At 40.3% G+C, this 23,840-nt stretch overlaps 1 protein-coding gene across 2 annotated transcripts in view; it reads left to right on the top strand.

The window, feature by feature from the left end:
• The window catches only part of PCCA (propionyl-CoA carboxylase subunit alpha), a 403,819-nt gene that overhangs the window by 7,839 nt on the left and 372,140 nt on the right, over window positions 1-23,840 (top strand). For both annotated transcript variants that reach the window (XM_080798184.1, XM_080798183.1), the window contains exons 2-4: window positions 7,746-7,823; window positions 15,001-15,048; window positions 15,162-15,230. In XM_080798184.1, coding sequence (XP_080654310.1) covers window positions 7,746-7,823; window positions 15,001-15,048; window positions 15,162-15,230 — 195 coding nt within the window. The remainder of the gene's footprint in view (window positions 1-7,745; window positions 7,824-15,000; window positions 15,049-15,161; window positions 15,231-23,840) is intronic.

Here is a 23,840-nt window from a genome sequence, read left to right as displayed (position 1 = left end):
AAGCAGAGCCTGGAAAGGGATTTTGTGCCAGGGGGTGGTCAACAGAAGCGTGAAGAAAGCAGCATAGGGCAGGGGGAAAAAAAGCTAAGCAAGGAAGGGGCCCCAGCTGGAGACTAGCTTTAGTCTCATCCCACAGGGGAACTCTGGAGCAGTGGTTCTCCAAGTGGAGACTCAGTTTGCAGCAGAAGTAGCATTAGCTGGGAACTTGTGAGAAATACAGATTTTGCAGTGGCATCTCAGGCTGGCCAGTTAGAAGCTGGGGTTGGAGCCCAGCAATGTTTTCACAAGCCTTCCAGGTGATAGTGTCGAGCGGGAAAGTGTGAGGAGCCCTGCTCTAGGTTAGCCCTGTCCAATAGAAATGGACTGTGAGCTGCAAATGTAATTTAAAGTTTTCTAGTACTCATGTTAAAGAAGTAAAACAAGACGGGGCGCCTGGGTGGCTCAGTGGGTTAAAGCCTTTGCCTTCGGCTCCGGTCATGATCTCAGGGTCCTGGGATCGAGCCCCGAAACGGGCTCTCTGCTCGGCATGGAGCCTGCTTCCTCCTCTCTCTGCTTGCTTCTCTGCCTGCTTGTGATCTCCGTCTGTCAAATAAATAAATAAAATCTTAAAAAAAAAAAAAAAGTAAAACAAGGGGGCGCCTGGGTGATACAGTCGCTTAAGCATCCAGCCCTTGGTTTTGGCTCAGGTCCTGATCAGGGTCATGAGATTGAGTGGCATGTGGGGCTCCCCACTCAGTGAGGAGTCTGCTTGAGATTCTCTCTTTCCCTCTCCCTCTGTCCCTCCCCGGTGTGCCATCTCTCTCTCTCTCAAACAAATAAGAAAATCTTAAAAAGAAAAAAAAAAGTAAAACAAGGTGAGATTAATACTGGTGTATTTTATTTAACTCAGTATTAATACTGGTGTATTTTATTTAACTCAGTATATTTAAAATATTATTTCAACATATACATTAAAAATATTAATGGAGCCTTTTGCATTGTTTTGGTATTAAGCCTCCAGATCTAGTGTGTTATTTTATACTTGGAGCACATTGGAATCTGGACTAGTGCATTTCAGATGCTCAGTGGCTGTATATGGCTGGTGCTGCCATATTGGACAGCCCGTTCTTAAATACCAGATGGCACGACTGAATTGGTCCCACCTTGAGGTGAGTGGGGATGGCCTTTTGAACCCCCCTTGCTAGCCAGTCATTGGCTGTGGGCTGAGAAGGGGTGGCTCCCTGGCATGATGGAGAACTCGTGTCTGGTTCAGGCAATTGTCCAGACTAGGGAGCAGGTGTGCGTGGTGCGTAGTCAACACAGCAGCTGGGGGAGCTGCGTTGCTTGCTGAAGGGGCTCTGGGTGGGCCCCCGCAGCATCTGCTACAGGTGGGGTGGGAAGAATGGCCTGGTGGGGGGCCGGATGAGGTGGTGAAATTTCAGAGCTGGTGTGTATAGTTTCCTGGTGCTCTAACTTCGTGGAGGCAAAGCCAGAGAATCGTGAGCTTTGGTCATCTCTCAGATAGCAGGTATCCAGCCTCGATTTTGACAGAAGGTCATGGCAGACCGTAGAAGATTGGGCTGGCTGGTGAGGCTCCAAAGACTAAATAGTGTCTGTTTTGAAGAAAAAGCGGTGCTTGTGAAAAAGCCTGACTTCAGTGTTTTTGGGGGGCATTCCCGAGGAAGGTCGCTACTGTTAAAAAGCTGCTGTAAATACGGAGCTGGTGCTTCCTAGCTCTGTGTCCTGAAACATGGAGGGGACCTTTCCTTGGAAAGTTTGAAGCTGAAGCACTAGCTAATGTTGAACTTTACCTTGGTAAGATCACCTTCTGGCTCCATATTAATCCCCAGTTTTGAGGCTCGTGGCTGCTTTGAAGCAGAGTGCATCCTGATAATGAATTAGCCTGTTAGCGGACTGAAGCATTACCCGGAATGCCACTGTGGATGTGTTGGGAATAACAGTAACTTTGGTTTTTGCATTAGCGTCTGTTTTTATTTGTTTATTTATTTATTTATTTTAATTTTTAAATTTTTTATTTTTTTAAAGATTTTATTTATTTATTTATTTGACACAGAGAGAGAGAGACCACAAGTAGGCAGAGAGGCAGGCAGAGAGAGAGAGGGAGAAGCAGACTTCGGGCTGAGCAGGGAGCCCAGTGCGGGGCTCGATCCCAGGACCCTGGGATCATGACCCGAGCCGAAGGCAGATGCTCAACTATCTCAGCCACCCAGGCACCCCTAGCATTTGTTTTTAAACTAGTGTTTACTTTTTTCTTCTTTTAAAGATAACCCTGTCAGATTTACTAGTTTGAGTTGCCACCTGAGGCCATGTTCTGAATGTGAAAATAGGCGCTGTGTTCGAAAAACATTTATTTCCCTGTTTGCAGTGACTGGTAGGCTTGTATCCAGTTTGTTGAAAAGCTGTAGCATTTCTCCCTTTTTTTGGGTTAACAGTTTTTTTTTTTCCCTTTAAGATTTTATTTATTTATTTGACAGAGATCTCAAGGAGGCAGAGAAGTAGGCAGAGAGAGGGGAGAAGCAGGCTCCCTGCTGAGCAGAGAGCCCGATGTGGGGCTTGAGCCCAGGACCCTGGGATCATGATCCATGCTGAAGGCAGAGGTTTTAACCCACTGAGTCACCCAGGTGCCCCTTGGGTAGCAGTTACTGTGTGCTTACTGTAACGTGCAAATCTGAGTGTGGACCAGAGCTCTTGACTATTAATTGCTCCAAAGGTAATTCCCAAATGGTCTGCTACAACTTTAAGAAGGGGACAGCTGCATTACTGGGTTTAGTTATTGCTTAATATCATATTTTGTTGGTGCTTTACAGTCTGTAAAGATTCATGTGCTCCTTTTAACAGCTGTGGGAAAGCCAGGAGGTGTCTTCACATTTTATTGAAAGGAAACGATTTGCCCAAGTGGGGCGTAACTGTGAGGCAGGGGAGCTCAGAGGGGACTCAGGTCTTGTGACTCTGGAGGTTCTGCTGCTTGCCGTGGGCCACACTGTGAGCCATTTCTTTTCTAAGTGTGGGAAATAGACGCAATCTTTACCTTGTAGAAGGGAACCAAATGGTAAGAGGTTGTTGGGAAGTCATTTGTACACACTGACCTTTCTCCTTTTGCCTGTGATAGGCTAAACAGTCTTTATAGTTGGAGTTGGTTCAGGTTTTTCCCTAGGACTCCTCGTTTTAGGAAGTACCTTAAAAGAATCTGGACTGCAGGCACCTGGGTGGCTCACTCGGTTGAGTGTCAAACTCCTGATCTCAGCTCAGGTCTTGCTCTTGTGGTTGTGAGTTCAAGCCTCCAGCATGGAGCCTACTTAAAAATTTTTGGGGGTTGCCTATGTGACTCAGATGGTTAAGCCTCTGCCTTCAGCTCAGGTCATGATCTCAGGGTTCTGGGATCCTGCGTCTCCCTCTCCCTCTGCTGCTCCTCCTGCTTGTGTTCTCACTCTGTCCAATAAATAAAATCTTAAAAAATTCTTTTTTGTGTTGGGCTTGTAGTCAGCCAGTTACATGCTTAACAAAAATAATAAAATTCTGTGTAGAGGTTCAAATTAGCAGATTTCTACTAAAGGTTCTCTGTATTAAAAAAAAAAATTAGGGGCCTCTGGCTGGCTCAGTTGCTGGGGCATGCAGCTTCTAATCTTGGGGTTGTGAATTCCACCCCCACATTGGGTGTAGAGATTACAGAAATAAATAGAAAAATTTTATCTTATATCTCTACAGAATTGTCTGATTTTTGGCTTGTATTCTTCATAACTTTGGGCTTCCATGAAGGTCTGTTGGGAGTGAACAGCAATAGGCAAAGCTTTTATGGGGCCAGCTAGAAACCGGTTCAGACTGGCTGTGGAAGTGGCCCAAGCTCTTGTTTTTTCTTTATAGTTCAGGTGTTATAGTTCTGCTTGGATCATTTCTACTTCTGGTTATTTGGCTAACCAGGGAATCCATGTTTTTTAAACATTTGGGGCCATATTATCACAAATTCACATGTGTATAAGGTGTGTGTGTGTGTGTGTGTGTGTGTGTGTGTGTATTTGTACTGATGGTAAGATACAGTCTTAGATCTTCAGAATCAGGTATTTTACATAGTAATAAAAGATTCCAAAAAACCGGCTCGATCACTTAGATACAGTGCTACAGCTCCTACATTTTGGCCAGGTTTAACTTAAAGGGGATTTAATTTTAGGAACTGTGGCATAGGCATATTTTAGTCTAGTGTTGGTTTCCTAAAGATAAGTATAGTATAATTGAGTCAGCTGACCCAAACATTGCTTAGAGTTTGGCCACTTGAGATTTCTGAATGGGAGAGAAACTTTCTCCTTCTGGGGTAAGTTTAGCTTGTTCTTCATGGGCTCATCTCATGAAAAAGAGTTCTGAAGTTTGTATTCCCAGAGGTAGCCTAGAAACTTAATGCATAATTCATATCTATTAAAATCTATGCAGTTAGCTCTATTTCCACCAAGTAGGTCTGCATGTTTGTTCCTCTTGGAGTAGTTTTAGCAGTGAGATCTGGGTCCCCACGTTCTTGGCCTGCATGTTGACTTTGGTTGGATTGATTGCATTTTCTCCCACCATCGTCAGAGTTTTGTACATGTTAGATATCCCTGTGCTCTGCTCTTGCTTTTGGATAATAGTGGTTTTTGTTAGTAAGAGACCTCATCAAAGCTTTCCTTCTTAGAAGAGAGCAGAGGGGTCACAGTGGTTGGTTCAGGTCCTAGAGTTAGGGTTAGAACTCAGATTTCTTTTCCTGTAGTTCTTTTTTTTTTTTTTTAAATTAAAGACTTTATTTATTTATTTGACAGAGACAGACCCAATGAGAGACAGAACACAAGCAGGGGAGCTGCAGAGGGAGAGGGAGAAGCAGGCTTCCCACCGAGCAGACAGCCTGATGTGGGTCTCCATCTAAGGACCCTGGGATCATGACTTGATGCTTAATGATGAGCCACCCAGGCGCCCCCTCCCATAGTTCTTTGCTGGGTGTCAGACTGCCTTATTTATTTGTTTATTTGAGAAAGAGAGAGCGCTCAAGAGTGCACAGAGGAAGAGGGAGAAGCAGACTCCCCACTGAACAGGAAGCCCCAGAGCTCAATCCTAGGACCGTGGGCTCAAGACCTGAGCCAAAGGCAGACACTTAACCAACTGAGCCACCAACGCGCCCCCAGGCGGCTCTTTGCAGGTTCCCTTCCCCAGACATGAACATCACTATTGTTCTCACTCTCTGAAGCTGATTCGAATACCTCAAATGTCCACCTCAGGTTGTGTTTTGTCTCTGGAAGACGCACATTTGGTTTTTGCCCATTGGGTTTTTGCCGTCAGGATTCACTTATAGCCTTTATTTGTTAGTGATGAAAGACAGGTTTGATTTTTGTCATTTGTAAAAGTATTATGTTGATCTGTTTATGCAGCAGACCATTATGTGCCTTACAGTATTAGGGAGAATTTGTAAAAATGTAAACTATTTTATTGTTACATTTTATAAAATGGATAGGAAGCTGGTATATTTACTTTGTGTAAATATCCCCGTGCTGCCTTGCTGCAGTATAAATCTGAGAAATTCCCAGGGAGTTTTTGGTTTTTTTTTTAATTCTTAAAATTTGTTTTCTTAGTTTGTTTTCTGCTTTGGCTGAGGCTGTAAACACAAGACCTGATTTTTCCAGGGAAGAAGTATTACCTTTATCCTACTAAGTCTGGTGTAGGAGTAAATACGTCTGTTCTGCTGAAGGCAGCACAAGACTGATTTTTTATTTGGGCACATAGAGAGTGGCGAGACCCTATGGGTAAATTTTTGTTTCCTCCTCAAATCCTGTCTTTGCTGAGACATCGGTGTTAATCTGGGAGGTCTGTTATTTTTTTATTTTCTCAAAATAAACTCCAAAATGCTTTGAATGGATCTAAGCTTAAATCTTGCAACCATTGCAACCTAGCCCGAGGACTTTTGACAAATTAAAATTCTCTGGACTCCCTTTACTCATTTTTCTTTAAGATTTTATTTATTCATTTGAGAGAGAGAGACAAAGCACAAGCAGGGGGAGAGGCAGAGGGAGAAGCAAGATGCCCCACTGAGCTGGAGCCCGATATGGGGCTCCGTGCCGGGACCTGGAGATCACGACCTGAGCCACCCAGGTGCGCACCCCCCCTTACTCATTTTTAAAATTGGGCCTAGGGACGCCTGGGTGGCTCAGTGGGTTAAGCCTCTACCTTCGGCTCAGGTCATGATCTCAGGGTCCTGAGATGGAGCCCCACATCGGGCTCTCTGCTCAGTGGGGAGCCTGCTTCCCCCTCTTTCTCTGCCTGCCTCTCTGCCTCCTTGTGATTTCTGTCAAATAAATAAAAAAAATAAAAAAATAAAAAAAATAAAATTGGGCCCAATACTCTTGAACTTAGAGGGATATCTGAAAGTGTGCAAGAGTGAGTTTTGGTCTTTAAAAGGGATGGAATATGGAGTGTGTTTTCCAGTCTCAGACCATTGTCTTTACTAGTCTTTTACTTGATACTGTGGGCTTCACTGTATAAAGTATATCTTTCTTATCTATTACCTTCACTTTTTAAAAAAGATTTATTTGAGAGCGGGAATGTGAGCTAGCTAGCTAGCGTGAGAGAGCACAAGGTGGGGCAGAGGGAGAGGGAAAAGCGGACTCCCCCTTGAGCTGGGAGCCCAACATGGGGCTTAATCCCAGGCCCCTGGGATCATGACCAGAGCCCAGCGGAAGGAGCTGCTTAACTGACTGAGCCACGCAAGCTCCCGTTACCTTCACTTTTGTATTAAGATTACATTTTGTAATTTGGGGCTTATGCTTTACCAATTACATGAATTTTTGAGTTTATTGAAAAATGTTGCTATAAAAACATTTGCTTCTTAATTGCTTTGTCTTCTTAGAAAGTCCTAAGAGGTAGTGCCGGTTGCCTTTCACTCCCCCTACCTTCTTTTCTTTTTCTTTTTTTTTTTTTTAATCTAGCTTTATCTGTGACTACTGGGTAAATTGTTCTCTTAAATCTTTGACTATAAATTTTATTAGTGATGATTGTTCATGTTTTAAAGCCTTAAGATACATTTTTTCCACAAACTTTATAATAATGACGTAGAGGTGAACTTGATTATTACCATTACCTTTTCACTGTACTAGAAAAACTAAAATAAGAAATCATGTTCAAGATAACAGCAAACAAAAAGTTGTATTACTTTTCGGTCCCTGTTAAAATGGAAGCTCCTTAAAAGCCAAGACTCTTATTTTATGTTGTATGAGGTTCTTTGTGGTAGGTGACCTTATGATCCTGCTGTGACAGTCTGCCTAATCAGACCTTTTTTCAAATTTTATTTGACCCATTGACCTTTTTTTTTTTTTAAGTTTTTATTTTAATTCCAGTTAACATACATTTTGTTATATTAGTTTCAAATGTATGGTATAGTGATTCAACGCTTATACCTATCCCCCAGTGCTTATCACAAGTGCACTCTTTAATCCCCCACCCCTCTGGTAACCGTCAGTTCTCTATAATTAAGATTGACCCATTGACTCTTATTTTACTTTTCTAGAGATCCTCCTGATGCCTTTTGGTTTCTCTTGTGTGCCAAAGGGATATGTCTGAAGTTAATGATTTATCTTCCACAGTTAGGGCATGTGGCTTGGAACTACATACATTGATTGGTAAAATATTTTAGGTAGAAGCATACTGGAAGAATTACCCTGAAAAAAATATTTTTAAAGCCCATTCAAGTATCTGTAATTCATTTCACTTATTTTTTTTTATTTTTATTTTTTTGGTAGCATGTTCCACACTACTCAAGACCACATTTAATGGTGTCCCGTCATCTCTGTTCAGCAGGATATGATTCTAATGAAAAAGTAAGTATTTGAATACTTTGAATAGCAAAGTTATAATGGTTTTACTTTGTCTCCATGCTGTGTTCACTGGACAGATTGTAAATTTTATTAATGATGTGTAATTACTGCTCTAATGTCATAGGTTTTATAGGTGCTCAATCTTCCTTTCTTCATTGTGGGCCACAATCTGAGTCTTAAATTTTGGTATCTATACCAAAAATTGAATAAATTTATAGTGTTTCCCTTGTATTCAGTAGAATAACATAACATTCTTAAATTCTGGGCATTTGAGAGATTTTGATTAAACTATTGATTTTTTTTCCATTTAATATTTATAGGATTAATTTTGAAGGCATTTTTATATATTGTAAATTTTGGGGCAAGTGAATTCCAGTGAAAATCCTGATATAGGATAATGGTTGAGGCTGTAATATGAGAATGGGTGGACCTGGAAGTGGTGATTGTGGAGGTAAAACATAATTTGTGACAGTGAAGGCCTCAAAGAGGGCAGGAGGGAGTTTTGGTTAAGAGATAGTTCAGGTGGAATGTCATAAAGGTCAAACTGGTGAATGATTATTTAAGAATGAAGTGGCTGAGGTATGTTCTAAATCATCTCTTGAAGTAAATAAAACTCAAAAGAATCCGGAGGCTTGGAGGGACGCTTGGGTGGCTCAGTTCAGTTAAGCATCTGCCTTCAGCTCAGGTTATGATCCCAGGGTTCTGGAATCAAGCCCTGTATCAGACTCCTTGCTCAGTGGAGAATCTGCTTCTCGCTCTGTCTGCCACTCCCCCTGCTTGTGTGCTATCCTCTCGTGTGCGCGCTCCCTCTTTTTCTCTCTCTCTGACAAATAAATAAATAAAATCTTGAAAATAAATTCTGGAGGCTTGGAGAAAGGGTCTAGTTCACTGTAGTTCAGTAGCAATAACACAATTGCAGGGCATATCATTTTAAATTTTCTCAGTCACATTAAGAAAATTTTTAACAGTATGTTTCAATTCTCTATCTAAAGTGTTACTTTTTATATTGATTATATATTGAAATATCAGTAAGATACTTTACATTCTTCTTTTTGTTTTGTACCAGACCTTCTAAATCTAGTATATAATTTATACATCTGGCAGTTTGATTCGATTAGCCACATTTGAAGAGCTCAGTAACCTTATGTAGCTGGTGGTTACTTTATTGGACAGCACTGGTCCAGATGAATTAGCTGTGATAAACTCCCTATTATGAAATCCTTGTTTCTTAATTTTTTTGTTTTTTTGAAGATTTATTTGAGTGAGTAGGGGGAGGGGTAGAGTGAGAGAATCTCAAGCCAATTTCCCGCTGTGCAGAGCTGGACATGGGCCTCTGGCCCATGACCCATGAGATCATGACCTGAGCTGAAAACAAGAGTTGGATGCTTGACCGACTGAGCTACCCAGGTGCCCCGAAATCCATGGTTTAGTATGAAAACTTCAGCATAGATAGTATGCCTTGGGGTGCTTATATGTCTGTGTATTTATGCACACGTGTTGAATTCTAGTCTAGTAGTGAGCTGTCCTAACTAGAAACATTCTGCGGGGTGGTTAGCTAGTACTTGTACTAGAGGTCACAGTCCAGAGTGAGGGGCAGTCTAGAATACTACAGAGGGTCCAGCTATCTTTCTCCCTGTTAGCTCTGATAGCCTTCCTCGTTAGCTATAATAGTTGTTAGAAATGGGCTGTCATTGATGAAGTTAGTGCTGTGCAAGATATGTGTTCTGGCTCTTACTTAATATTAATTCTTAGCCCCTGAAGGAGCAGAATGGAAGAGTCCAGTTGACCGTTGATTCTTTTTTTTTTTTTTTTTTAAGATTTTATTTATTCATTTGATACAGAGAGACACAGCAAGAGGGAACCTCCAGCAAGCAGGGGAAGTGGGAGAGGGAGGAGCAGGCTTCCTGCCGAGCAGGGAGATTGATGCGGGACTTGATCCCTGGACCGTTGGATCGTGAACTGAGCCAAAGGCAGACGCTTGACGACTGAGCCACCCAGACGCCCCATGGCCTTCCATTCTTTACCTTTAAGATAGGACCTAAGCTTGATCCGTAAATGAAGTCCTATATGCAGCTGCTTGTCTGGGGGTTCTCCATAGCTTGAGTCTGACAGTGTGACTAGTCAAATCAGATTATTGATGTAAATCTATTATTGATGTAAATCTATTGATGTATTTGCTTGAGGTGAAACTTTCATGCAGTCTGTTGGAGCATTACAGAGTGAAGGAAACTGAGACTTCACTGAGCTTATCCAGCAAATTTTAAGATCCTTTTTAATGCTTTTTTTTTTTTAATTTTATTTATTTATTTGAGAGAGAGAGCCCAAGAACGGGATGAAGGAGCAGAGGGAGAAGCAGACTCCCCACTGAGCATGGAGCCCAGTGTGGGATGGGATCCTGGGACTCTGGGATTATGACCTGAGCTAAAGGCAGATGCTTAACTGAATGAGCCACCCAGGTGCCGCACTTAAGATCCTTTTTATGTCTGTTCATAAAATGTCTGTATGTGTGGCAGAGTTTGGTTTGAGACTTGTTTTTGCCATTACCTCATAGTGAGCTTACAATAATCGCTGATTCATGCCTCACCTTGGTGGCCATTGATAATTACTAAAAATGAATGTATGTGGCTATCTTGGGTTAGGAAATTTAAAGTGTTCCTCTCCCTCCTCTTGGAATCTACTAAGGTACATATTTTGTTGTAAATGTCTGAAATTAGATCTGCCTGCTGTTTTTGCTGATGTGAAATGTTGAAGTCTGGGAGTGAATGGTCAAGAAAGAATTCTTGAGACATGCATAAAAGGTGGTTTTATTAAAGCACAGGGCAGCACCCATGGGCAGAAAGGACTGCACTGAGGTTGTGAGGAGGGACTGCCGATACACCTTCAAGTTGGGAGACGGTTAGGGATAATGGAAGTGGGTAGGGACTTTGGAAGCAAGTTTTCCAGGGCCCTGAGGGTCATTTACTGTTGTCTCATAAAATTAGTCATGACACCCTTCAGGTGGATAACAGTGTGCCATATGTTTGGAGGATGATTGCTAACATCTATCTTGGGGGAGGACTGGAGAGAAAGGAAATTTCCAAAGGATTTTTATATGCTAAAGAAGACTAACAGGATACCGGAGGTGGAGCTAATGTCAAGCTAAGGTTGCCTTCTGCCTCTAGCAAAGCACTGACATTGAGGCAGTTGAGTTCCTGCGGGAAGGTCACTCTGCTTGTCCCAGGCACCTGTCAGTGGGCCATAAGTTGTGAGGAAGTTTGATTTTTTCTCTATTTCTTTTGCCTTCATTCTCCACATCATTTGCCAGCTCTTTTGCTGTACTGTTTCCTGAGGTAATTGTGGAGAAACTGTGTAGCATGCTTAGTCATGAAAAAGTCTGTGATACTTTTTGGCACTTGGTGGTAGTTACCTGTGTGGGGCTTTCAGACCAAATTGAAGGCTTGCCATCATGTAGAGGGCCTTTCTGCTTCTAGGAATTCTTGCTTATAGCCGTTCATTAAATACTGTACTCTTTGTTTATTATTCCTGTCTTAAGTGCAGGTAGATCTGATCTCTGTTAAACAAATTGATTCTCATCTGAACTTGCCTTTGACTCCTTTTTTACTCCACATTTTATCAGTGACTCATATCTGGTCAAAATCAGGTAAAATTTAATCATTACTAAAAATACTCTTTTTTCAACTTGAGCTTTAACGGGTCAGCTTCTCAGGTATGTTCGTAAGAGTAGGGAAGATTTAATAGTAATCCGCTTGGAAAAAAGACCAGGAGGTCTTAGTAGGCCTTAAGTTAGTGTGAGCCAGCATATCGCTGTGGTGTGCCTGGCATGACCAATGTGATCTTATTGATTTATTTATAATTTATAATTAATAATACAGTGTTTAAAGCTTGTACCATTATATTCTGATCATGTCACATCCTGGTGTGTTTTGACATGAGTATCTGGGCTCGAGCTCTGGCTTTACCCCTGTGGACTTTGTTAGTGACCTAAGCAAGTGATTTGGTCTCATCAAGCCTTGGCACATATTTTGTGCTGCAGCAGTATTAAAAACCCCTCATTGGGACGCCTAGGTGGCTCAGTCTGTTAAGCGTCTGACTCTTGATTTCAGCTTAGGTGATTATCTTATGGGTCTTGGGATAGGGCTCCGTGACAGGGGAGTTTGCTTGGGATTCTCTCTCTCCCTCCCACTCCCCGCCCTCTCTCCCCCACTCCAAATAAATCCTTAAAAAAATTACTTGTTTTTCAGTGCTCCCTTCTGCTTTCAATATCCCTGCCTTTGCACGTGCTGTTCCCTCTTCCTTCTCTGCACTGACCACAGCCTCTCAGGTGTAGTTGTATTAAAAAGCTTTTTTTTTTTTTAAGATTTTATTTCTTTATTTGGCAGAGAGAACACAAGTAGGCAGAGAGGGAGGCAGAGAGAGAGGAGGAAGCAGGCTCCCTGCTGAGCAGAGAGCCCGATGCGGGGCTCAATCCCAGGACCCTGAGATCGTGACCCTAGCCAAAAGCAGAGGCTTTACCACTGAGCCACCCAGGTGCCCCGGGTGTAGTTGTATTATAGCACTTACCACACTTTGTCGTGATTGTGCCATATTGTACATTGAAGTTGTCAAATGTACTTGATATTTCCCTGTAATTTTTGATGCAGAGGGAATTCTAAAATTGGTATAAATTTATTTGTATGTATATTTTTACATGCATAGCTTATCTGCAAGAATATACAGGAAACTGGTAGTAGTAGCTGCTTTTGGAACAAAGACCTGGGTGTCTCTATAGTATATTGCCTTTGGTATCTTTTAAACCCTGAACCATATACATGTGTTTATTTGAGAGAATATCTTATGTATGGGAAGTTAATTGATATGATCAGTTTTATTTAGCTTGTGCACTAATTGGTGTTAACAGTCCTGTATTAGTCAGGGTTCTTCAGACAGACTGAACCAGTAGGATATATATGGAGATCTGCTGGCTCCCAGTTGAGGCCAAGTCCCATGATCTTCCCCCTGCAAGCCCAAGACACAGGAAAGATGCTAGTGTAATTCTGGCTGGGAGCCAGCGGTGTCAGTAAGCCCCAGGAAGAAGACCCATGTCCCAGCTCAATCAGGAAAGCAAAACAAACACTCCTTTCCTCTACTTTTTGTCTTTTGGGCCCTCCATGGATGAGATAATGCTCCCCCACTTTGGGGAGGGCAGTGTACGGGGCTGAATCTGCTGACATGCATGTTAGTCTCTTCTGGAAACACACAGACATGCCCAGAAGTCACGTTTCATCTGAGCACCCTGTGGCCCGGTCAGGTTGCACATAAAACGGACCGTCGCAAGCCCTGCACAGAGAAGTCATATACGTGCAGATACTCGTTCTGATACAGATTTTGCCCTGTTCGATAGGTTCACACTCCTAGATTTGGCATAAACAGTGTGGTGTGTGGCCCAAAGGAGTGAATAATAATAATAATAACACGTCCTGAGGATAAATTGTGGGCTGGGCACTGTTCTCAACATTGTCAGGGTGTTCATTTGCATTCTCTCAGCCTCTCCCGGCACGTGCTATTATTACTGTCCTTTTACATACCAGGAAATGAGGGTCAAGAAGGGTGGCTTGCCCTTTTGTGATGAGCACTGGGTGTTCCATGTAAGTGATGAGGTACTAAATTCTACTCCTGAAGCCAATATGACACTATATGTTAACTAGCTTGAATTTAAGTAAAAACTTGGAAGGAAGGAGAAAAAAAAAAGGGTGGCTTGCCCACACAGGAACATGTGGTAGTGTTGGGATTACAGCCTGGGCGCTTTGGTTCCAGACTGGCTCTTAACTATATTCTGCCACTCAGATAAAAATTAGGATGGAGTTCTTAATCCCTATAATGTTACAGTTTGTTACATTAGCTGTAACAGTTGCTGCATGTGTAACTTCATTGTTTATGCTGTTTCTGTCAGATGTTATCTGTTTCATACATATCAAAATGAAGTTCAAAGAAGTATAATTTTTTTTTAAAAATATTCTTCCTGTTCAACAGGGATTTACCATGACCACTTGGGTGTAGAATGGCAGATGATTTTGCAGTCTCAGGCTGGGGGTGAGATTAGGATATTTTAAGGGCCCATCTGTGCAAGGCTCTGAATGATGCAGGGTTCTGTCAGATTAGGAGTTTACCAATTTTTAAGGCAGAGGCATGTCTCAGTTTGGTGGAATAAGCCATGTGTGACATGAAGGTTAGACCAAGACTTTGAAAGCCTTTTCTGATGCTGAGATTATCACTCCCTGTTGGGTTAAAGTACTGCTTTCAGTTATGTAAGAGGACTTTTAAGATCATATATAGCTTTAACTTTCTTTTGGAAATGTAACTAAAACTTTTTCTATAGTTCTATTTAACTTATAATAATTCACTAACCCAGAAATAATTGCATACAAAAATGTATCCAAATTACTGTAATTGTGTTTCTTTAAAAGCATTAGCCTGTACAATTTTAGAATAGTAAGATAACCTTATTAAATAGTTTCCCCCTTAGAATGTTATCAGTTTATATGTGGAAGTAAAGACCTACGGAGATTGATTTGCTTCAAGTCAGATAGGTTATTGTTAGTGGCAAAGCTGGGCTAAGAATTGAGGTCTCTAGCTCCACCCAGAATGGATCATCGCTATTATGAGGCCTCAGCCGCTTCAAAATGGGGCTGTATTGTATTCAAATAGCATAACCTGCTTGGTCTGGGAATCTTTGGGTATAAGCATGATTAGTTTCTATTCTGAGTTACTGAAAATATCATTTAATGCCCAACAAAGACGATGGAAAAATTAGGCTTTCCTTTGATGAACAACTCATGACCTTAGAATTTCCCTGAATCTAGAATATAAATTACCGAGTAAGTGGTCAAGCAATTCTATCTAAAGTTTTTTAGCTTTCAGAAATATCATTTGAAGATTATCTTTTGGCAAGAGAATTTATAAATATCCCCTTAGTCTACTTATGATTTACTGCACCTTATTAGTTGATGCTTTAACAGAGTGATTACAGGGCCAGATCCTACCAGATGAGTTTAATAGCAGCCTGGTTGTGGATGAACATATGTATAATATTTAATACTGCTCTAGGAAGTAATGTTTTTTTAGGATCACATCCAGTGTTGTGGGAAAGCTTGTTTTCCAAAGTGAGAGTAACAATTTCTTATGTGTGTTTTTCTCTCTTTAGACTTTTGATAAAATTCTTATTGCTAATAGAGGAGAAATTGCATGTAGGGTAAGTAGAATTTTAATCTTATTTTTCCATTTTCCTTTGTGAATTTTATTATTATTAAATCCCTTTAAATCCAAATCCCTGATAATAGTTAATGTTTATGTATTTTAAAATAGGTTATTAAAACTTGCAAGAAGATGGGCATTAAGACGGTTGCCATCCATAGTGATGTTGATGCTAGTTCTGTAAGTATATTTTTGCTTTATTTGAATCAGGACCTTATTTATTTGTAGTTTAAAAAAAAAAGGTAGAAGATGTAAGTTCTTTTTCCCCCCTTGGCTCGAAAAGGATACACACAATTACCAAAAAAAAAAAAAAAAAAAAAAATACTGACTCCTGTATTAAGCAAAATGGAAGCATCAAAATGTCTTTAATATGTGTCTCAATTTCCCCCAAGGTTTTGAAATCTTAGAGTTTAAAAATTGCTAGACTTGGTTGCTGACCACGAAGTAGATTTGAGCAACGCTTGAGGAAGTTCAGTTCAGAGATTCATGAGCTGTTTATACCATGCTGCCTTTTGAGAGCACATTTTCCCACAGCTGAATTCTAGTTAATTGTTTTAACCTTCCTGAATGCTTCGTATTCAGTTGAAAGTTTGATAAAAGAAGTATAGGCTAATACTAATTGGACATAGACACAAGGAATAGTATAAAGCAGTGAATGATACATTATTTGATTGGGGATTTTTAATCATAGCAGGCATTTTTAGCAGTAATAAACTATGAAGGAGTAGAAAAAAATCCTATGAGAAAAGAATGTAAATTATTGGAACTTTAGGGGATGAAATATAAGAAGTTGTACTTTAATGTAAGTGTTTTTCATTCTTGCACACTACTTTTGGTAACAAGACCTATTGGTAATGTTAGCTTTTACTGTATGTAGTATAATGTGGAAATTTTGAGTATTTGTGATTTCTTGTTTTACCTATACAGTGTTGTTCATTTAGCTCAATTGTGACTGTCTTCCTTCTTTAAAAAAAGAAGAGAATGGTTGCAAGCTTCTCTAGTTTCCTGAAAATAAAGGTTAAGTATTTATCTTGTTTATTTGACAGATACATTTAAAATAGTTATTGTTTACTTAAAAACACTTAAATGAAGCAATTCAATAAACTTATTTTACGTATGTAGTTTTTTTTTTTTTTTTAATAGTGGTTTCTGGCCTCTTTGCTAATAATTTGTTTTAACTGGTAACTTCAGTAGTAGTTTATATTCCTTACAAGATAGTCATGAAATAATGAGAAAACTATTACTTTAATCTCTTTCTTGATCACTAAACTAAGGCATTTATCAACAGCAAATTCCTTTAGAAAAAATTTTGTGTCACCCTAAGGCTAGTAATAGATTTAAAATTCCTCCTCCTTAGGACGCCTGGCTGGCTTTGTTGGTGGAGTGTGCCACTCTTGATCTTGGGACTGTGAGTCTGAGTCCTGCATTGGGTGGAAAAATTACTTTCAAATCTTAAAAACAAAACAACAACAACCACAATTAAAAAATCCCAGGTGTGCCTGGGTGGCTCAGTGGGTTAAAGCCCCTGCCTTCGGCTCAGGTCATGATTCCAGGACCCTGGGATTGAGCCCCGCATCAGGCGCTCTGCTCAGCGGGGAGCCCGCTTCCTCTACTCTCTCTCTCTGCCTACTTGTGATCTCTGTCAAATAAATAAATAAAATCTTAAAAAAAAAAAACAAAACCCCAGAACCCCGACAACAAAACCCTCTCCTTGTCCTGTGTTCATTTTCATTGTGTTTGTAGTTCATGAGGTGTTTTCATTCATGGATGAATTGAGAGAGAAAAAGGTTTGAATTGTGGACCGTCACTGTTTTTACATCAAGTCTGATAGTAACCTTTTACTTATTTTTTCTCATATCAAAGTACAGGTAGTTCTCTATCCTGTGTTCTCATAAGGAGCATTGTTGGCATGGATTGGTCCAGAATTATATTTTGCTTTTTTTCATGTTTATATTTCAGTGTGGTGTTCTAGCCCCTAATAGCATGACTACCTTTTCTCATTCTTAAATTTCTTTCTTTCTTTTCTTTTCTTTTTTTTTTTTAAAGATTTTATTGATTTATTTGAGAGAGAGACAGTGAGAGAAAACACGAGAGGGGAGAAGGTCAGAGGGAGAAGCAGACTCCCTGTGGAGCTGGGAGCCCCCCATGGGACTCGATCCTAAGACTCCAGAATCATGACCTGAGCCAAAGGCAGTCACTTAACCAACTGAGCCACCCAGGCGCCCCCCATTCTTAAATTTTTGGTTTTGTGTTTTTGTTAGGTGGAAGCTAGACATGACCAGGGGAAGGAGTGCCCTGAGACAGAGTCCCAAGTCCGTCAGGTGGAATGATAGAGACATGAACTAGAGGCAAGGATCAGGATAAGTAAGCAACACATTAAAAGTCTAGGAGCACAATATCCTGACCCTGTGGCTTCCAAGGCCTTGGGGCTGACAGACCAAAGAGCCCCAGGTGCAGAAAATGTGCTCTCCTCTTCCTCTGCTCCAGGGTAACCCCTAGACTCATAATGTACTTGCATCATGGGTAGAGGCCCCCCCCCCCCCCCCCGCCCCCTGCTCCTGCCATGGAGAAAGTCTGCCTTGACAGGTACTAACCTTGTAGGGTCAAAAACTTCTCCTTCTAACCTGTGGGAGGAGTTTCTGAAACTATTGAAGCCTTCCTGCATAGAGACCTCTGTCCTGTCTGTCACAGCTCCTCACAGCCCAGAGAGACCCAGTAGGACTTCCTAAACGACCCAGAGGACTTCCTGCTCTCCCACCTTGAGAGTGTACTGTCAGCTTTACTGAAGTGCTTTGCACTTGCTACTTTCAGGCTGTCTTTATTCGAATGCTGGTCCTCATGTAAATCTTTTCGTGGCGAATCCAAGTACCCAGACCTCTGTTCACAGAACACAGACTCTCTCACCCGTAACATTCTGATCTAGAGCTAGAGTGTCCCTTTCCAGGCTTTGAAAAAACTAGTTTCAAAAGAGAGTGTCTAAGTTTTAAGGTGGCCTTTTATATCCTTCTAAAGCAGAGATGGTAGTTTCATATAGTAAAGACTTTTAGTCACTTTTTGCTGAAAGTGGAAAGGAAATGAGTCTACCAGATACTACAATACATTATTTAGAGTAAGACTGACCAGGCCCCGCAGTGGAAGCATGCATGCTCAGCCAAAACTTCTCTTAGTATGATCTACTTCAAGTCCTTTACTAAAAAGGTGCTGTTCAGGATAATAATGCTAGTTGGAATGTTCGAAGTTCAATTTAGGCCTCAGCAGTAGAGTCATATCTGCTCTTTGCTTTCTGTGTCAGTCTCAAGAAAGCCACAGGGGTGAGTTCCTCTGACGGTTTATTTTGCTTCCTTCATGTGTGATTCAAAAAGATTACCATCATACCTAATCAGCTTTACAGTATGGGTAATCTGAATGAGATGTGCTTTTCAGATGTCTTGTTAATGTTGCAATGTTTGTTTTTAAGAGGTGAGCATCTAAAATGTTACTTGGAGTACAAAAATCTTATGTGTCTTATATGTTAATTTCTTAAATGGAAATGTAAATATTGCAGTAGGAAAATACTGCAACAGTTGATTGTTTCTAATGGCAAGTTAAGGGGCCCCTAGGTCATGATCTCAGGGTCTTGGGATCGAGCCCTGTGTCTGGCTCTCTGCTCAGCGGGGAGCCTGCTTCTCTCTCTCTCTCTCTGCCTGCCTCTCTGCCTACCTGTGATCTCTCTGCCAAATAAATAAATAAAACCTTTAAAAAAAATAATGGCAAGTTAATAGTTTTCACAGATAATTTTTTAACATTTAAACGGGGGAGAAAGAATAACAGTTACTACAAATATTAAGAAATAAGTCATACAAGGAAAGCCAAGTATCTTGCAAACAATGTGTAATGGAAAAAAATTGGCTTTTAAAGAAGATTATGCAGTTTTTCCCATTGGTCCCCTTTCCCTTGTCCTGTTCTTTAAAATTGTCTTCTGTGTGAATTTTAGGGTGAGCTTATTAAATTAGACACATCCACCAGTGTTTAGCTACTGTCTTTGTGTAAACATAAACTTTCATTTCTCTTGGATAAATACCTAGGAGTGGAATTGCTGGGTCATAGGGTAGATGAGCGGCAAAGCAGCCTTTTCCTGTTTGGATAGTCAATCTGTTTGGAGAGTAAACATATTTTAGACTTTGCAAGTCTCCTTTGTATGGTCTCCTTTCCATGGTCTCCTTTCCATGTGCTTTTTCTCCTTTTTCTTACGACCCTTTAGAAATGTAAAAATCGGGACGCCTGGGTGGCTCAGTTGGTTAAGCAGCTGCCTTCGGCTCAGGTCGTGATCCCGGCGTCCTGGGATCGAGTCCCGCATTGGGCTCCTTGCTTGGCGGGGAGCCTGCTTCTCCCTCTGCCTCTGCCTATGCTCGCTCACTCTCTCTCCCACTCTCTCTCTGACAAATAAATAAATTAAAAAAAAAAAAAGAAATGTAAAAATCATTCTTAGCTTGTGGGCTATAAAAAAACAAAAGACCGGGGCACCTGGGTGGCTCAGTTGTTAGTGTCTGCTTTAGGCTCAGGTCACAATCCCAGGTTCCTGGGTTCCAGCCCTACATTGGGTTCCCAGCCCGGCGGGAAGCCTACTTCCCCCTCTCCCATTCCCCCTACTAATGTTCCCCCTCTTGCTGTGTCTCTTTCTGTCAAATAAATAAATCTAAAAAAACAAAACAAAACCCCCAAACACCAAAACTATCCTTAGATTGGATTTGGCCTGTGGGTGGGTGGTATTTTGCTGACTCCTGTCACAAACAGATGCCTATTTCTAAGAAGCTGCCAAACAGTTGTCCTACATGATTGTGCCATATTCTTGATTGTGTCATACTGTTCCCATCAATAACGTGTTAGTGTTCATGTTGCTCCATATCCTTGCCTGCACTTGGTTTTATCAGTCCTTTTAATTTTTGCTATTCTACTGGTGATGATGTGTTATCTCATTGTAGTTTTTTTTTTTTTTTAAAGATTTTATTTATTTATGCGAGAGACAGAGATCACAAGCAGGCAAAGAAACAGGCAGAGAGAGAGAGGAGGAAGCAGGCTCCCTGCTGAGCAGAGAGCCCGATGCGGGGCTCGATCCCAGGACCCTGGGACCATGACCTGAGCCGAAGGCAGAGGCTTTAACCCACTGAGCCACCCAGGTGCCCCTCATTGTAGTTTTAATTTAAATTCTCTGATGAATATTGATGTTGAGTATGTTTTTATATTAATGGCTATTTATATTCCTTTGTTGAGACATATAATTGGAAGAGTAGTACAGTGAATACTTCTAGATACTTTGCCTGGATTCACCAGTTGTTAACATTTTGATACATTTGCTTATATCTGTATCTGTATATATGAATATAAGTATATATTATATTTCTTCTTCTTCTTCTTTTTTTTTTTTTTTGGTAAAGAATTTGAAATTAAGTAACAGACACTGTGGCTTCTCACCCCTAAATACTTTAGTATTTATTTCCAGGGAAAGGATTTTCTCTTATATATACCTTATCAAAGCTAGGAAAATTACAAGTTATTCTGTAGTGTAATATGCAAACTGTATTCAGATTTCCCAACTTGTCTCCAGGTCTTAAATTTAAAAAATATATTTTAAATATTTAATATTTAAATATACTAAAATATAGTAAAACAATATTTAATATTTAATCAAAATAATAAATTAAATATATTTAATCTAATATTAAATATATTTAAATATATTAAAATTTTAAATATTTAAAATTTTCCTTTCCTTCTGTCACTCCTCCTGTTTGTTCTCTCTTCCTCTCTCTCTTGCTTTAAAAAAAATTTATGAGTGAGAGAGAGAGGGAGAGAGAACAAGCAGAGGGAGAGGAAGACGCAGGCTCCCCACTGAGCAGGGAGCCCTATGCAGGGCTTGATTCCAGGGCCCTGATATCATGACCTGAGCCAAAGGCAGATGCTTAATCCAACTGAGCCACCCAGACACCACGAATGTCCTTTTCTTTTTTAAACCTTTTTTTTTTAATCTACGCTTTACATCCAACAGGGGGATTGAACTCATGACCTCAAGATGAAGGTGCTCTAATGACTAAGCCATCCAAATAAATGTCATATATATCTCTATATCTATATCTATATCTATCTATCTATCTATCTCACAGTTCAGTCAAGGTTCATGAATTGTATTTGTCTATTCTGCTTTTTTCGTCTCTTAATCTAAAATAATCCTCCTATCTTCCCTTCTTTCTTTCTTTGATTTTCATGATACTGCTATTTAGGCAAATTAGCTTACAGGTATTCTGGATTTGTTGGATTATTTCCTCATGAATAGATTCAGTTTAAATATTTTTTTGAGGAGTATACTTCATAAGTGATCTTATTTCTTACTGTATCCTATTAAGAGGTTCGTAATGTTGGTGGTTCTGGTTACACTAAGTTTGATGAGTTGGTTGACGTAGCTGTTAATCACTTTTCTCCATTATAATGGTACATTTTTTTTCCTCTTGAAATTTTTGGGTATGAGTCTTTGAATCCATGTAAATATTGTCCCCCAACAACGTCTCCTCTAATATTTTTGCATCCACTGATAAAAATTATCTGACACAATAATTACTTTGATTATATTTGTCTGGTGCTGTCTGTTGAGAAATATGTCAGGTCTGCTCCATTTTGAATCTGCTTGTTGGTATTATCTTTTTCTCGTACATATTTGAGGCCTCCTTTCATGTCTTGCTCATTTTTAACTATTTATTTTGAAGCTTCTAGCCTACTGCTCTAGTATCCCAAGTTCCTAGGTGTCTGTTTCTGACTTTTCCTTGCAATGGACTATCTTCTCACGTATGTGGTTTTCGGCTTTTGACTTCTTAATTTGCAATCTCTGCTGTTGAATCCTAGAATGGTTCGTATTGCAGTTACGGCCTGTTGGGTGGGTGCTGTATTTGTTTCTTCCAGGCTCTCCAGGGTATCCTTGATCAGGGACTAATTTCTATATTAACTTACTGGCATGACATTTGCTGAACAGGTTTTTTATTTTGAGCCGCAGCAGGTAATTTTGGATATTTGTCTTCCGTGTACTGAGTAGATCAGTATGTCCCCCCTTCGCACTTAGGGCGTAACTTTTTGAGCAGCCTGGCCTTGTAGGGAGTTTTCCTTCTAATCTTTAACTCCTTTTTCTGAGAATTGAAACTCCGTTCTTTAATTTTTTTTTTCTTACTAGATTACCAATTTATTATGAAAAGGTATAGTTCTGAAACGGCCAGATGGAAGACCTGAATAAGGAAGGTATGGGGAGAGGACCGGAAGCGTGCGTACTCTCTCTAGGCACACCACTCTCTTTGAATCTCCACGTGCCCACCAACCTGGTACTTTGGATTCTTGAGATCCCCACTTCCACTCTCCATGATATGCTGTGATACTGGCTCTGCTGGGTATTGTCTGACTTTCAGCTTCCTCTTTGTTTTTGATCCCTGGGGATTGCTTGTAGTTTCTTGTAAGCCAAGTTGCTCATTTAAAGGGTGTTTGTTAAATTTAATCTAGGGTTTCAGGTGCTTGTTGGGAGGGTTTGCAGGTTATCTAGTTGGCTTATTCTTGGATAGTCTTAGAATAGTATGATATCCTATCCTCTGCTGAGGAAGTTGTCCTGCTTTTTTTGAGAAGTGAAGACTGATAGAAAGCAATATCAAAATCCGACTTAGGAAGGCAGTTCACAGACACTGATGAGATTACTGCGGCTGCATCCAGGGAATGAGGCCAGAGTCCGCCAGCAGTTTAATGGACTACGGTGGGAAATGGTCAGGATAGGAGAAGCGAAATGGGCGTTATGCTTCTTACCAAGTCATGAATTGTCTTTTATGTGTTCTCCAGGCCCTTACTATTCTTTGGAAGGATTTTTTGGGAATGATAAAGGGACGATAGGCCTAGTGGAAGACTGTATCCTGCTAGAATTTTGGATTGTGTTGTATCTGCAGATACAACACTAATTTCAGCAGTGTTTTGTAGTTTTCATTGTATAAGTTTTGCACTTAACTTTGTTATTTATTTATTTTTTTAAGATTTTATTTATTTGACAGACAGAGATCACAAGTAGGCAGAGAGGCAGGCAGAGAGAGAGGAGGAAGCAGGCTCCTTCCTGAGCAGAGAGCCCAACTCGGGGCTCGATTCGAGGACCCTGGAATCATGACCTGAGCTGAAGGCAGAGACTTTAACCCACTGAGCCACCCAGGTGTCCCTAACTTTGTTATTTTTATTAGTAAGTATTTAGTATTTTTAATATTAGGATTGTAATATTTTAAATTTCAATTTTTATTAATTGTAAGTTAATAGAAATAAAACTAACTTTGACATAGTGATCATGTGTTCTGCTACCTTGCTGAACTTGTTCATTAGTTCCTGTATATGTATGAGTTTTTTTTTTTTTTAATAGATCCTTAGGATTATCACTAGAAGACCATGTGCAAATAGAAATAGTTTTACTTCTTTCTTTTCACTAGAAGACCATGTGCAAATAGAAATAGTTTTACTTATTTCTTTTCAGTCTGGGTGCTTTTTATTTTGTATTCTTTCTTAATTTTCCTGGCTTTAACCTTCAGAATGATATTGAAGTAGTGAGAGTAAGCATTTTGTTTTATTCCTCATCTTTGGGGGAAAGCATTCAGTATTTCACAATTAAGTTTGATTTAGGCTCTGGGATTTTCATAAATTTCCCATTATCAGGTTGAGGAAATGCCCTGATATTTCTAGATTATTGAGTGTTTTTTCGTGATTGGACATTAGACTATTTCAGATGTTTTTTCTGTGTCTACTGAGATGATA

The sequence above is a fragment of the Martes martes genome (genome assembly GCF_963455335.1).
Source record: "Martes martes genome assembly, chromosome: 3".
NCBI lineage: Eukaryota > Metazoa > Chordata > Mammalia > Carnivora > Mustelidae > Martes > Martes martes.
Note: the sequence above shows the minus strand (reverse complement) of the source record. Positions and strands in the feature narration are given on the sequence as shown.